This window comes from Triticum aestivum, chromosome 7B, assembly GCF_018294505.1.
Source record: "Triticum aestivum cultivar Chinese Spring chromosome 7B, IWGSC CS RefSeq v2.1, whole genome shotgun sequence".
NCBI classification, from domain to species: domain Eukaryota; kingdom Viridiplantae; phylum Streptophyta; class Magnoliopsida; order Poales; family Poaceae; genus Triticum; species Triticum aestivum.
The window spans coordinates 594657645-594674332 of NC_057813.1; the positions used below are offsets into that span (position 1 = coordinate 594657645).

Sequence of the window (16688 nt, forward strand, 5' to 3'; positions counted from 1 at the left end):
CACACCAGCAATTATGTAAGTACATGTGCTTCACAAATCAGCAGCAATTCAGAGATGCTCTGTTGAGCTTGCACATTTCACAGGCAAGAGATTTCAGATATCGTAGAAACTCTGACCAAAGGATCATTGCAAGTTGCAGAAATGAGCACTGTCAGTTCCACATTGTTGCTGCTGTGATCAAAGGTGAAAAGACTTTTGCTATAAAAAAAATGAACCTGGAGCACACTTGCCCTACCACTACAGAGTCTTCCAGGGTTAGTGCAAAGTGGCTTGCAAAGACATATGAGTCATTGTTCAGGTCTGATCCAACCACTAGCATACAAACTCTGATTGATGCCTGCAATGAGAAGTATGGTGTTGAGGTTCCTAAGCACATGGCCTATAGGGCCAAAAACTTAGCTGTGGAAGCTGTCTTAGGAGAGCACAAGAAGCAGTATCCAAGGTTAAGGGACTATGCAGCAACCATCATGCAGAGAAACCCTGGAAGTAGGGCTGTAGTTACAACTCTAGTTCCTAAAGCAACAAAAAAAATACCACATCCAGGGCCAAGGTTTCATGCAATGTTTTTCTGCAATGTAGGAGGCCACTCTGGGTCAACCCAGAGAACAACACCACAGTTGTCATCTTCCTGCAATATAAACAACCATGGCATGAGCATCTTAAAACAATGTAGGACCCTAAATGACTAGCCACTGAATTAAAAATGAACTTTAAGCATCCTTGGGAAACAACTTTAATAATATAACACTAGCTGAATTTTAAGCTTCTGACATTGAATCTCTCTAACCTTAAACAATCAAATAATTTGCAAAGTGAGTACTCTTGTACTGCAAATATTTTCTAATCCACTGATTAGCATCAGTAGTACTAAATGGCTACAAAATGACCCTCACACAGCTACAAAATGACCATCAGAGCTATGGTACAAGAGTACTCATTAAACAATGTGCATCAACATATGGCTAGATTAAAAAACATGAATTCCATGCACTGGACTGCACAATTCTATGCACATGGCTAGATTAAACAATACCATTAACACAGAGTTTGGACAGAATCTTACACTCATAGGACAAACTAAGAACCTCCTGCCCGTGTTAAATGCTTCGAATGCTACACGCCTCTCAGCCGCCACATCATGCTGATGGCAAAGAACTCTGGATGCTGTCTCAATGCCACTGTAGTCTTCGTCTTCAATGCTAGCAGGGATCTACAGGAACAAAAGGAAAACAAAATCCCCAAATCAAATCAAATCCCCCCAAATCTGATAACCCAACCCTAACCCTAGCTCTACAACTCACCCGGTAATGCATGGCTTCGTCGTCGGAGAGGTTCATGTATTGCGTGATTGAGTCATGGCTGCTCTCGTCCTCCATGGCGCGACGGCGACCCGGTTGAGGTGGCGGCGGCAGCGGGCGGTGGGCGGCGGCGAATCGGAGAGAGGAGGGAGAGCGAGAGTGAGAGTGAGGTCGAGCGAGAGTGAGGCGAGTCCGACCGAGCCCATGTAACCGACCGCACCGGCCTCGTCCTCGTCAGCGCACCGGGCACGCGCCGATTGGCCAGCGTGTCACCTGACATGTGGGCCCGACCTGTCGGATACGCGGTCAATACTCACTTATACGGCTGTCAGCACGTTATGCATCACTTAGGCCCTGAGTTGGTACTAAACTGCGACATGCACGAGTAGTGGTACTGATTCGTGAGTAGGTGAGCAAGTGTGGTACCAACATGCAATTAACTCGAGGACTTGTCATGTTTTTTATTTTTTAGTTATGGAGGACTTGTCATGTTTTTTTTTGAGACAACCGGAGGACTTGTTATGTGGGAGGGGCCAAGGGGATCGGGCCGAGCGGTGGATTGAAGAAGGCATAGATCTGGACGTGTTGGAGGCCCAGAATGGGCAGAACCCTCTTTTTTCGAGCAAAAGGGCAACACCTCAGTTCTTCCTCAAAAACAAAAAAACAAAAACCTCAGTTCTTCCAAAATCACTGTTAAGCGGTACCCCTTGCAAACGTGGCTACCACCTTTCGTGAAAATTACGCACTGTGTGTCACTTGTTGCAACCTGAGAGTTTTATCTTTTTTTCTTAAATTTCTTTTTTTAACATTTCGTATATTGAATCGTGCGGCCAAAGCAATAATCATTTCAGGAAAAGTACATCTTCGCATTTGAATACAACAAATCATATGTACTTTTACCTTTGGTCTCATATTACTGATCATATATTCTTGTTTTCAAAAAAATCAAATCTTGTCTATATTACAAGAGATTCCGTGGGGGAAATCATATAGTTCACTCAATAGTTTGAGCTAATTTGTGAAGTCGATGAACCTAAAAGAGTACAATCAACCAGAAGCCAAAAGGATTCTCCCTTTTTGATTGTGTAGAACCAAATGGTACTCAGGCGGACCTCACTCGACCCGATTTTCTTGTATTCCGAACATACCTAAGATCCCAAACTTTAAACTTTCAAATCACCACGTCAGTTTGCGACAAACAAATAGATGTAGCATGGGGGCTCCCTTACTGCCTAGGTGATTGGGACAATTCGCCAAGACATCTTAATGGGCTTGTTCAGGTGCTGCCCAACAAAGAGAGGAACACTTTGAAGAAAATGTATTTTTAAATAGGTTTATTTCACTTGTTTTAGATATACATTTTAAAAAGGTTAAGTGGAAAAAAAATATGCATTCTGTTGGAAAACATATCCACACGTATGTAAAAAAGATCATCTAATTGTTCGCATGTTTTTTCAAAAACTTTATGGATGTGAGAAAAAGTGTGCATGTGTTCAGAAAAATGTTCATGCATATGAAAATTAATATTCATATATTTTTAAAACTATTTATACTTTCATTTAAAAACATATGTGTGTGTTCATGTATCTCAAATAAATGTTCATGTGTTTAGAAAAATTGTTGACATATTCAAAAAACATGGAAAAATAATCATCCATCTTACCTAAGGAGAACAAGGAGAAACAAAAAAATAAAGAAGGAAAAGCAAGAAAAAAATTAGAAAAAAAAAACAAATGTGCTACTTGCCCTGGCCGAAGTGCAGCGCGTATGCGCAATTTATCCCCTATATACCACACTATATAGTCTTTTGGGGTGGCATAATGATTCTCACCTATCACGCCAAATAATATTTCCATACTCCGAGCACCATCGCGGTTGACATAAACTACCCAATCTGACCTCCAAGCCCTCAGACTTCGCGTCACCCGATTGAAAGGAAACATGCATGGGCCCGTGTGGAGTACCTGAGATGGACCTCGATATTTCAATACCCAAACATGTCGAAATCACTAGTTAAGGAGTACTCGTTGCGAAGATCACTCCAACTCTCCCAGGTTGCGACAAGTGGCGTGCTGCATGTGCGCCACTTGTCGCAACCGTGTGTTCAAAATGTTTTATCTCTTAAACCGTGTGTCCAAATCTCAAACCGCTTTCGCCGTTGGATTCCTCGCGTCGAGGTCTTCAAAATTAGATCCCATGTTGATAGGTTTTGACGAAAAAAATTCACAAAAAAAACGAACCGAAAGCACGGGTTTTTTCCATTTCCGAAAGAGGCACGACCATGCTTCTAACAAAATCACAACCGTGCCTCTCGCGAAAGCAAAACCGTGACTCTTGCGAAAGGAAAAAAAATGATTTTTTTTTCGTTTCCGAGGAGGCACGGCCGTGACTCTCGCGAAAGCACAAACGTGCCTCTCACGGAAGCAAAACCGTGACTCTCGCGAAAGAAAAATAAACAAAAAAAGCATTTTTCCCCATTTTCGAGAGGCACGGCCGTGACTCTCGCGAAAGCACAACCGTGGCTCTCGCGAAAAAAAAAGAAAACATGTTTTTTGCGCAAAAAAATTCTTTTTTTAAAAAAAAATTTGGTCGAAAAGCTAGGGAAGACCGGTGGAAAACCAAAACGTCGAAAAAACCCGAAAAAACTGCTTAAAAAGCCGAAAACGCGCGCGGAAAAATAAAAAACAAAATCCGGAGGGAGCGTCCAGAGTGCGACACGTGACGAATGGCTGAGAGTGTGCCAAGTGTCGCTGATCGTTGCGAGGCTACCGAAGAAGCGCTCGTTAATTAGTTGCTCTCCAAACATGTCCACGTGTATGTCATGATCGATGCCATGATGATTGTCGAGCATATTGTGGTGTTGGTCATTGACACGGTGCTCGCCCCGGTGGGCGCAAACGGGAGAGCCCAGACAGGTAGGATAAAAAATGTTTTTCATTTTAGATTTTTCATTTTAAGGAAAATTCTAGCATTTCAAGTTACAACTAAGAAATAATATGGCTCGATCAAATCCAGCACTCCTGATTATGTGCCTAATTTGGATTTAATCTTCACATATTTGTCATCACTTCTTTGTCGCTCTCCTCTCCCATACCTCTTACTTTTGCTTACCGATGCAGCGGCCTACCATTATTTGCCCAAACTTTCATTTCGCTGCTCACATTTCACTCATCTCTGCCTCTGTCAACTTTAATTCTTATGATTCGTGATCTGGTGCTCCCACGGAAGCAAACATGATCATCAGAGCTATTATTGTGTTTGCACCATCTTTGCTCTTAAATCATAAATGTTTTTATACTAAACATTCATATTTCTAAATGTATTTATCATATACATTATTCATGACTATAATTATTTTTATTTAGCTAGCATGGTTAATCACAAAACAATATTGCTAAAAAAATAGTTTTAGTGTTTTTAAACATACAATTGTATTTCATATCCTGGAAAGAATTGATACTACTAAATTTGAATTTAGGTTATATCAAAAGTTCTATTTAATTACATTTTGATGATATATTTGGGTATGTGTGTGTGTTTGTATTTTTTTGTACCATGGTTGAGATTTTTGAAGCCTGAAACCTATATCTATTTCTATTGTACTATTATATTAGGTAAGTGAATTAATATGAACTTCTATAGCATAAATTGAATAGTTAGAAAAATGTGTCTTGCAAATTGGGTCAAACAATGAGTTGGCAACATGTGCATGGTATGCACTTTGTATTGAAATAACATCGCTTGTAATAATCACTTGGCAACATGTGCGTGGTTTTCACACAGATGGTTTGATTATTTGATGTGCTTGTCTAGAATATTCTTGGTTCATCTGGTGCAAACAAAAGATCCCACCAATTTTTATAATAAAAGTTGTGCATGAAAATTAAACATGGAATCAAATTTATACAAGAGCCCCATGATTCATAATAAGTAAATACATATAATGTTCTAGCCGTGCAAACTCAAATGGGGCATCCTGCCTGTTTTAGAGAGAGGAAATCATCTGAAGGAGCATAGCTCCAAATTATCCCCCCCCCACAACATCAATCAAACAGCAACCAAAAAACTAAACAAGCACTTTGTGAGCCGTAAGTGCCTCTCATGAGCTATGGTGGCCTGCCTTTGCTAAACAATGAGCCTCGATGTTCATTACTCCCTTTCATGAACAACTTCAGCTGACGGGAATCCTTCCATCTTCCTATTTTACTTCATCGATGATTGCTTTGGAGGTTCCTAAATACGCACCCTTTACATGGGGGAGGAATATGAGATCAATGAGATTGGTTTTTTTGAAAAAGAAAATACATGTTCAAACATTCTCACAAAATTTGTAGACACACATCAATATTTGATGTACAACCTAAAAAAGTTTCAGCCCCTGATTCGACCAACATTAATAGAAACAAAAAAGACAAAATCTGATGTGAATAGTGTCAAAGTACTATTCACCCAAAGCTATCGCTATTCACATTCGAAAGTGTCTTTTTTGAATCTCTAAATGTACATTGAGTTTTGAGCCGGTTTTTTTCGGACTTGTAGACATACCCCGCAGGAATGTTTTCAAATAATTTTAGTTTTTTTTTGAAATGTATAAATATGAATTTTGAGATTTATCTCACGATCTCACCTAATGTGAGATCTCATACAATTCTTTCCCCCTTTACATGGTTCAATGTAGTCAGTCGACACTACAATCCTTTGGCCATAATATCAATAAACAAACAAAATAAGGTTGGAAAAAATCCCACACCCACCCTCCCACGTCGCCTCCATGAGGCGATGGGGAGGAACCCTAGGGTGTCACCGCCAGCTCTCTACTTCGCACCCTCCTCCTCCCACACCGCCGCTAGCGATGGCAAGGCCTCCTTGTCCCCCTCCCAACGGCCTTGCCTGTTAGAATAGTTGAATAGATATAGGACTTGTGTTTAAACCTGTAATCCTATTCTATCTCTACTTCTCTCTCCCGTAGCGTTTCTTCTCTGCCTCCTGTAACGATCTTTTAGATCGATCTCTCCAAAGCTTGTACGCCAAGGCTTATGCCCAATATATATCAATGCGGCCCGAGACAAAGGGTTCAACGCTTCCAACCTATTTTACATGGTATCAGAGCCTCTTCCTCAAAGATCATAGATCGCATCTAGCTACCTCCCAAAACTATACCTATCTTCCTCCTTCGACCGAGAGCATGTCGACTACCGCTGGCGCGCTCATCACCTCGTCATCTTCCGCCTTCGCGCCGTCTTCCTCCACCACCACCGCGGGATCTCTCGGATCGCCACCACAGGAGAAGCTTACGAGGGGAAACTTCCTTCTATGGAAGGCCATTGTGCTGCCTCAGATCAGAGGCGCTCAGATGGAACACCACCTCGACAGGACGAGCCCGCCACTGCCGCCACCCTCACCGTTACCAAGGAAGGCAAGGAAGAACAAGTCTTCAACTACGCCCGATCCCTCTGGTACGCACAACAGCACCAGCTTCAAGGGTATTTGATGGGATCTCTTTCCTGCGATATCCTTGCTCAGGTCGCGACGCTACAGACGCCGGCCGAACTTTGGAGCGCCATCCATGCCATGTTCGCTGCCCAGAGTCAAGCCCAGGCCATCAGCACCCGCATCGAGCTCACAAATCTCAAAAAAGGTAACATGACCATGGCTGACTATCTTGGCAGGATCAAGAGCCTTACTGATGAAGTCGCATGTACTGCCGCGGCTCTCTCCGATCCGGAAATCGTCTCCAAGATCCTCGTTGGTTTGGACATGGAGTACAATCCGGTGGTTTCTGCACTCGCCGCTCGTGTGGAACCCATCACCGTCTAGGAGTTATACAATCAACTTCTGAGTTTTGATGCCCGCCTCACCCTCCTCCATGGTGGTGATCTTCGGCAGTCATCTGCTAACTCCGCGTCCCGTGGCCGCGGCCGTGGGCGCGGTCACCAGGGGCAGAGTCGTGGCGGTGGCCGCGGACGCGGTGCTCCTCAGGGCGACGGCGCTCGCTCTAGTGGCACCTACGGCTACCATAACAGGGGCGGCTACACTAACAACAACGGCGGCAACTACACCAACGGCGGCGGCTTCAACTCCAACAATGGCCGCCGTCCCCCTGCCGCCCGTCCTCGCCCGTGCTGCCAGCTCTGCAAGAATTCTAGCCATGAGGTGATGGATTGCTGGCATCGCTTCGACGAGAACTTCGTCCCTGATGCTCGCCATGTTGCTGCTGCCATGCGTGAACAAGGAGGAGATGGCGTCTGGTATGTTGATTCTGGCGCCACCGACCATGTTACCAATGAACTCGAGCAACTAGCTCTTCGCGAGAGGTACCATGGCACTGATCAGATCCACACCGCAAGCGGAGGAGGTATGGATATTTGCCACATTGGTCAAGCCTCAATTAATTCCCCTAATCTTAAACGTGATCTAGTTCTTAAGGATGTCCTTCATGTTCCACAAGCTGACAAAAATCTTGCATCCATGTCTCGTTTAGCCACCGATAATAATGTCTTCTTTGAAACTCACCCTCGTTATTTTTTCATTAAGGATCGGGCAACGAGGGAACTTCTCCATCACGGTAGATGCATTGGGGGTCTCTACCCATCACACCCGGAGCACTTAGTCGCCGGCGTCGTCAAGTCTACTCCGCCGTCAAACCCTCTTTGGAAAGATGGCATCAACGATTAGGACATCCATCATCGGTCATTGTGCAACAAGTAGTCAATAAAGATAGTCTTCCTTTGTCACATAGTTCCATTAGTGAGTCTGTTTGTGAAGCTTGCCAATGTGCCAAGAGTCATCAGCTTCCCTATCCTAAGTCTTATAGTGTATCTCATGCTCCTTTGGAGCTTATTTTTAGTGATGTGTGGGGCCATGCCCGTGATTCTTTTGGACGAAAAAATATTATGTCAGTTTCATTGATGATTACAGCAAGTTCACCTGGATTTATTTGCTTAAATATAAATCTGAGGTTTTTTCAGTCTTCCAAGAGTTTCAAAAACTTGTTGAACGACAATTTGATCGAAAGATTATGTCAGTCCAAAGTGACTGGGGAGGGGAGTATGAGAAACTCAATTCTTACTTCCGTAGCATAGGGATTGAGCATCATGTGTCATGCCCTCATGCCCACCAGCAGAACGGCTCTGCTGAACGCAAACATCGCCACATAGTTGAAGTTGGCCTTTCTCTCTTAGCTCATGCCTCTCTGCCTCTCAAATATTGGGATGAAGCTTTCATCACTGCCACTTACCTCATCAATAGGCTTCCCAGCAAAGTCATTGGCAATTCCACTCCATTAGAACGTCTGTATCATCAAAAACCTGACTACAACTATCTCAAAAATTTTGGGTGTGCTTGCTACCCCAATTTGCGTCCATACAATCATCACAAACTTGAATTTCGATCCACTCAGTGTGTTTTTCTTGGTTATAGCAACCTCCATAATGGGTACAAATGTCTTGAAATATCCACTGGACGCATCTATATTTCATGAGATGTTGTTTTTGATGAGACTCTTTTTCCTTTTGCCAAACTACATCCAAATGCGGGAGCCTTACTCCGTGCTGAAATAGCACTTATACCTGATCTTTCTGCACCTTCTGATCACGTGGGCGAATTAACTAAGGTTGATCATGTGCAAAAATCCCAAGGAAATTCTGATTCAGCTGATATTTCTGCTAATTTGAATCGTCATTTTATGCATGAAGAAGCAGACGAAACAGGCACGGAATACGCTGCTGATCCGGCTGACAGCACGCGATCCCAGGCGGATCCACGCGCTCAGCCTGTTGCTGCTGTTGGCACACGATCCGAGGCTGATTCGCCCCTGGGCCTGGACTCGCGCGGGCCTGTGGCCGACCGCGCTGCCAGGGTGGAGCCCACTGGCCTCGTTGTATCGCCCCACGCCATGCCCCCTCGCTTCAATTCGCACGCCAGCGCATGTGCGGGAGAGGGCGAGTCTCCTACTGCCACGTCGTCGCGGGCCTCAGCAGCGGCCGACCCCGGGCGTGTGGCCGGTCCCACCTCTGCACGGGCCTCACCAGCGGCTGACCAGTCGCCAAGATCTGCGCCAGGATCCGCCTCGGATCAGGAACTGGCTGATTCGTTCCCTGCATCGGATCGGGAGCCGGCGGGATTTTCTGTGGCAGAGGAGGCTTCACCAGGATCTTCTGTACCACCATCTACAGCGGCTGTTCCTGTGCATTCTACGCCCCCTCGTCGGCAAACAAGGGCACGGTCAGGTATTGTGAAGGAAAAACAGTACAATGACGGTACAATTAGGTATGACAAAATCAAATGTGCTTTTCTTACCACCACTGGTGAACCAATTCATTTGCATGATGCCCTTGCTAATAAGGATTGGAAGGAAGCTATGGATAGTGAATATAATGCACTTATGAAAAACAAAAGTTGGCACTTGGTACCACCAAAACATGGAGACAATATTATTGATTGTAAGTGGGTGTACAAGATAAAAAGAAAGTCTGGTGGAAGCATAGACAGATATAAGGCCAGATTAGTTGCCAAAGGATTTAAACAAAGGTTTGGAATTGATTATGAAGATACCTTTAGTCCTGTTGTTAAATCTTCCACTATTCGACTTGTCTTGTCTATTGCTATGTCCAGAGGTTGGAGCTTAAGACAGCTAGATGTTCAGAACGCGTTTCTTCATGGTGTTCTTGAGGAAGAAGTGTTCATGAGGCAAGCACCAGGTTATGAGGATCACAACACACCACAATATGTCTGTAAGTTGGATAAAGCATTATATGGTCTGAAACAAGCACCAAGGGCTTGGTATTCCAGATTAAGCATGCAGTTACAACACCTTGGGTTCATACCATCCAAGGCAGATACATCATTGTTCTTCTTCAGGAAAGACAGTATTACTATCTTTGTGCTTGTCTATGTTGATGATATAATTGTTGCTAGCTCAAGTGCAGAAGCTACTACCTGCTTGCTTAAGGATTTAAAGTTGGAGTTTGCTCTCAAGGATTTGGGTGATCTCCATTATTTCCTTGGAATAGAAGTAAAGAAAATTAAAGATGGCATACTTCTCTCACAGGAAAAATACACCACTGATATTCTCAGAAGAGTGGGTTTGGAGAATTGCAAGCCGGTTAGTACACCAATTTCTACCTCAGAAACTCTCACAGTAGAAAGTGGAGATGCTCTTTCACCAGCAGATGCAACAAACTATAGGAGTGTTGTAGGTGCCTTGCAATATTTAACTCTTACACGTCCTGATATTTCCTACTCAGTGAACAAGGTATGTCAATATTTGCATGCACCTAGAACTACTCATTGGACTGTAGTTAAGAGAATTCTAAGGTATCTTAAGTACTCAGGAGGCCTTGGACTTCACATTACCAAGTCTCCATCTCTTCTTGTAACTGCTTATTCAGATGCAGACTGGGCGGGATGTGCTGATGATAGGAGATCTACAGGTGGTTTTGCTGTATTCTTGGGATCTAATCTTGTGTCATGGAGCGCAAGAAAACAGGCCACTGTTTCAAGGTCAAGTACAGAGGTTGAATATAAAGCCTTGGCTAATGCTATAGCTGAAGTAATGTGGATTCAGACACTTCTTTATGAACTTGGTATTAAAGCTCCTCGGGCTGCAAGATTGTGGTGTGATAACATTGGAGCAACATATCTCTCAGCCAATCCTGTTTTTCATGCACGAACAAAACACATTGAGGTTGATTTTCATTTTGTCAGAGAAAGAGTGGCTCGGAAGCTACTTGAGATCAAGTTCATTCCCACAGGAGATCAGCCCGCAGATGGGTTTACAAAACCACTTACAATGAGAGGATTGGAAAAATTCACATACAATCTTAACCTCGGCACAGCTCCTTGAGGTTCAGATTGAGGGGGAGTGTTAGAATAGTTGAATAGATATAGGACTTGTGTTTAAACATGTAATCCTATTCTATCTCTACTTCTCTCTCCCCTAGCGTTTCTTCTCTGCCTCCTGTAACGATCTTTTAGATCGATCTCTCCAAAGCTTGTACGCCAAGGCTTATGCGCAATATATATCAATGCGGCCCGAGACAAAGGGTTCAACGCTTCCAACCTATTTTACATTGCCATGGGCTGGCACATCTGGATCGGGGTGCCTCACTGACAAAGGGCGAGGTGGCATTGCGGCACGGTGGCATGGTGATGGCGCGACAGCATGGCGGTGGCGCGATAGGCTGTGTGTTGGGGGAGCATGCTGGCGAGGTGGCGGGCTGTAGGTGGTAGCAACGGCTGCTCTGCTCAACTGGCGGCGCGGGTGTCTGTCTCTACATGGGTTGTTGGGCGGTGGGGTGCTAGTGTGATGGTGGTGGCTCTCGCCAGTGGCGGCCTGGCCGGTTGGCTTCCTTTAGGCGAGCTCGGGCGCCATTGGATGGGTGGTGCAAGCTCTCTCTATGGGCATGCGGTCTTCACGATGATGACCAGATGGCGGCCCATGGTTGGTGGTATTGGAGGTTGACACCTTATGGGGCGCCGGAGGCGACGATGACCGGCGCGGGCGAGGCTACCCAGGCGGCTGGACGTCTGACTGGCATCCGTGTATGGCTCGAGGTGTCCTTGCTACTGGGTTAGGGGTGTGTGTTATTTTTTTTCCTCCCGTCACAATGCGCATGCCCTTTTTAAACAAACAAAACGTGCATTGTCTTTCGCGCGAGCGTGTACACCCCGAGAGCCACCTATGAACACCCCGAGCAGCTTCGAAACGCCAGCGAGCCAACGATAACGATAACGATAACCCGAGCCGCCGACGTCAAAACCCCGGCAATCATCCGAAACCGCAGAGAACCGCGCTCACGAACTCCACTCACGAACTCCCGTCGACGTAGGCCGAAGCCCGAACACGTCCGTACAGAAAAGCCCCCCGTCTCGATCAGAACCGTAAGCGGCCGGGTGGGTCACATCACATGATCACATCGACCACATCGCTAACCAACACGGCCATGTTTATCGTACAAGCATGAAGCATCTGCTGATCAGATGGATGGAGCAGCTTGATGATAGCTCACCGCAATGGTATTTAAAAACCTGGCTGAGCTCGCTAAACAAATCGCAACTTGGATCGGCGTCTTACGCACTCGAGAGCGAGGGGCAGAGTCGCACATAAACCGCCCCTTGGACGCCCAATCGGCCGCGCTTCCAAAAGTCAGACCTGCCCCGAGCCAGGAGCATCAGCTCGACAGCATGACTCGCGAAGCACTACGCCCTCCATGGCCATGGACATGGCCATCGCCGTTGACCTCGCGCCGGATAAACCTATGCGTAGTATATTACCACGACGACGAGCCATCTCCAGGCCGGCCAATGGGACGCTAGCTTCTCCACCCATCCCGCCCTCCCCCCGCTCCGCTCCGGTCGTCTAAGAAAAAAGTCCACGCCACGGCCAAACGCCACGGCTCGGTTATTCCCCATGTTGTTGACGGCGGCGGAGGCCTCGCTATGATCACTTGCCAGAAGCAGCCGCTCGTCATTTCGGCGGGATCCCTGGCGGTGGTCGTCGTGTCGTTGACGCTGCTGCTGCTGGCCGGCCCGGTCGCCGGCACGTGCGGCGACGGGGAGAGGGACGCGCTGCTGACCTTCCTCGACGCGCTCTCGCCGCGGGCGGGCGATAACATCGCCGCCTCGTGGCGGGGCTCGTCGGACTGCTGCGCGTGGGAGGGCGTGGGCTGCGACGACGCGGGGGGTGGTGGCGCGGTCACCAGCGTGTCCCTCCCCGGCCGCGGCCTCGGCGGGACGATCTCGCCGGCAGTGGCCAGGCTCGCCGCGCTCACGCACCTCAACCTCTCCGGCAACGGCCTCGCCGGGCCCTTCCCCGCGGAGCTGCTCGCCCTGCCCAACGCCTCCGTCGTCGACGTCAGCTACAACCGCCTCTCCGGCGCGCTCCCGGACGTGCCGGCCGCCGTCGGACGCGCTCGCCTACCGCTGCGGGTGCTGGACGTGTCGAGCAACCATTTGTCCGGGCGGTTCCCGTCCGTGCTCTGGCAGTTTACCCCGAGCCTCGTGTCGCTCAATGCCAGCAACAACAGCTTCGCCGGCGCGATCCCGTCGCTCTGCGCCATCTGCCCTGCGCTCGCCGTCCTCGACGTCTCCCTCAACGCGTTCGGAGGGCCCGTCCCGCCCGGGTTCGGGAACTGCTCGCGGCTGCGGGTCCTCAGCGCCGGCCGCAACAACCTCACCGGCGAGCTCCCCGACGACCTCTTCGACGTGACGTCGCTGGAGCAGCTGGCGTTCCCGTCCAACAGGATACAGGGGAGGCTCGATCGCCTGCGGATCGCCAGGCTGATCAATCTCGTCAAGCTCGACCTCACCTACAATACGCTCACCGGCGGCCTGCCGGAGTCCATCGGCGAGCTGACGATGCTGGAGGAGCTCCGGCTCGGGAAGAACAACCTCACCGGCACCATCCCGCCGGTGATCGGCAACTGGACCAGCCTCCGGTACCTGGACCTTCGGTCGAACAACTTCGTCGGGGACCTCGGGGCCGTTGACTTCTCCCGCCTCACCAATCTCACCGTCTTGGACCTGGCCTCCAACAACCTCACCGGCACCATGCCGCCCAGCATCTACTCCTGCACGTCGATGACGGCCCTGCGCGTGGCCAACAACGAGATCACCGGGCAGGCGGCGCCGGAGATCGGCAACATGCGAGAGCTGCAGTTCCTCTCGTTGACCGTGAACAATTTTACTAACATCAGCGGCATGTTCTGGAACCTCCAGGGATGCAAGGACCTCGCGGCGCTGCTCGTCTCGTACAACTTCTACGGCGAGGCCCTGCCGGACGCCGGCTGGGTCGGCGACCACGTCAGCAGCGTCCGGCTGATCGTCATGGAGGAGTGCGGTCTGACGGGCCAGATACCGTCGTGGCTGTCCAAGCTGCAGGGCCTCAACGTCCTGAACCTCGCCGGGAACCGCCTGACCGGTCCGATCCCGAGCTGGCTCGGCGCCATGAAGAGGCTCTACTACGTGGACCTGTCGGGCAACCACTTCGCCGGGGAGATACCGCCGTCGCTGATGGAGCTGCCGCTGCTGGCGTCGGAGAAGGCCATGGCGGAGTTCAATCCGGGCCCTCTGCCGCTGGTGTTCACCCTGACGCCCAACAACGGGGCGGCGGTCAGGACGGGCCGCGCGTACTACCAGATGTCCGGCGTTTCCGCCACGCTCAACCTCAGCGATAACAACTTCTCCGGCGCGATCCCGCGAGAGGTCGGTCAGATGAAGACGCTGCAGGTGCTCGACCTCAGCTACAATAACCTCTCCGGCGGCATCCCGCCGGAGCTCAGCGGCGTCACACAGATTGAGATTCTTGACCTCCGCCAGAACCGTCTGACGGGCTCGATCCCGCCGGCGCTCACCAAGCTCCACTTCCTCTCCGACTTCAACGTCGAACACAACGATCTCGAGGGCCCGATCCCGACGGGCGGGCAGTTCAATGCTTTCCCGGCGGCGAACTTCGCGGGGAACCCGAAGCTTTGCGGCCAGGCGATCTCGGTACGCTGCGGCAAGAAAAGCGGAACGGCGACGGGCAAGTCTTCGCCGTCCAAGACCATGGGCAAGAGTGTGCTCGTGGCCATCGTTCTTGGAGTCTGCTTCGGTGTGGTTGCCGTCGTCGTCTTGGTCGGACTCGCCGTAATCGCCATCAGAAGGTTCATAACGAACGGATCCGTCAGCGACGGCGGGAAGTGCGCGGAGTCGGCCCTGTTCGACTACTCCATGTCGGATCTGCACGGCGACGAGTCCAAGGACACGATCTTGTTCATGTCCGAGGAGCTCGGCGGCGGCGACCCAGCGAGGAAGAGCGTCACGTTCGTGGACATCCTGAAGGCGACCAACAACTTCAGCCCGGCTCAGATCATCGGAACGGGGGGCTACGGCCTGGTTTTCCTGGCGGAGCTGGAGGGCGGCGTGAGGCTGGCCGTGAAGAAGCTCAACGGCGACATGTGCCTGGTGGAGCGGGAGTTCCGGGCGGAGGTGGAGGCGCTGTCGGTGACGCGGCACGAGAACCTGGTCCCCCTCCAGGGCTTCTGCATCCGCGGCCGGCTCCGGCTGCTGCTGTACCCGTACATGGCGAACGGCAGCCTCCACGACTGGCTGCACGACCGGCGGCCGGAGCAGGAGGAGCTGGACTGGCGCGCGCGGCTTCGGATCGCGCGGGGCGCGGGGCGCGGGGTGCTGCACATCCACGAGGTGTGCACGCCGCAGATCGTGCACCGGGACATCAAGTCGAGCAACATCCTGCTGGACGAGTCCGGCGAGGCGCGGGTGGCGGACTTCGGGCTGGCGCGGCTGATCCTGCCGGACCGGACGCACGTGACGACGGAGCTGGTGGGCACGCTGGGGTACATCCCGCCGGAGTACGGGCAGGGGTGGGTGGCGACGCTGCGGGGCGACGTGTACAGCTTCGGCGTGGTGCTGCTGGAGCTGCTCACCGGGAGGCGGCCCGTGGAGATGATGGCGGCGGCGGGGCAGCCGAGGGACCTCGTCGGGTGGGTGACGCAGATGCGGTCGGCGGGGAGGCACGCGGAGGCGCTGGACCCGCGGCTGAGGCAGGGGAGCCGGCCGGGCGACGAGGCGCAGATGCTGTACGTGCTCGACCTCGCCTGCCTCTGCGTCGACGCCATCCCGCTCAGCCGGCCGGCCATCCAGGAGGTGGTCAGCTGGCTCGACAACGTCGACACCATCGGCACGTCCTGACGTGGTCTGTGTAAAGCGAAGATGGAGCGCTCTACGGGCAGAGATGGTGTCGAACGATGAGATAGAAATCAGAATCAGAATTCAGAAATGGCGATGATGTTCTTCAGGCAAATGACTGAATGAAAGGACACTCCACCATCCATAATCACATTCTGTCCCGTCGACTAAAGCAACATGGACTAATTTCTGAACCATGATTGGTGGAGGTGGAGTATAGTTCCATAGGTTTGCCACAAAAATGGATGGAGATCCCCTGGTCTCTGCATTGATTGAGGCACACAATCATCTTTCTTGTGAACTTTTAATCATGCACAAGTGGAAATCCATTGGTGCTCCCGGAAGCACGTGCTCCTGCACGCGGAAAAAAAAATTCAAAGTGTAAAAAAATTAAACAAAAAATTGGCGTATACATCTTGACATCATATGTGTGCACATCAAGTTTTGGAGAAAACCAACTTTTTTATGGCTTGTGTAAAAAAGACAAAAGGATGTCTTGCGAAAAGCATTTTTTAACACCGAATTTTGTCTTTTTCGCACGCGATACATAAGTTGTCGGTTTTTCGCGAAACGACTTTGTGAGCATGTACAATATTGAGATGCACGCGTCAAGTTATTGTTTGGAATTTTTTGACATTTCAAAATACGTTTGAAACACATTTTAAAAATCAGGAGCGTGCACTCCCATGTGCCAAAACGGCG

The 16688-nt window shown here is 49.6% G+C and overlaps 1 protein-coding gene across 1 annotated transcript; it reads left to right on the plus strand.

Moving 5' to 3' along the window:
• The first annotated feature begins 12462 nt into the window (after positions 1-12462).
• LOC123159387 (tyrosine-sulfated glycopeptide receptor 1) lies at positions 12463-16400 on the plus strand. Its single transcript, XM_044577214.1, has one exon. It carries the CDS (start codon positions 12738-12740, stop codon positions 15987-15989), a length of 3252 nt encoding a protein of 1083 aa, XP_044433149.1. The 5' UTR covers positions 12463-12737; the 3' UTR covers positions 15990-16400.
• Positions 16401-16688: the final 288 nt, after the last annotated feature.

Excerpts from the sequence above, each read along its gene's own strand:
- LOC123159387 (XM_044577214.1), top strand. The coding sequence starts at position 12,738 with ATGATCACTTGCCAGAAGCAGCCGCTCGTCATTTCGGCGGGATCCCTG.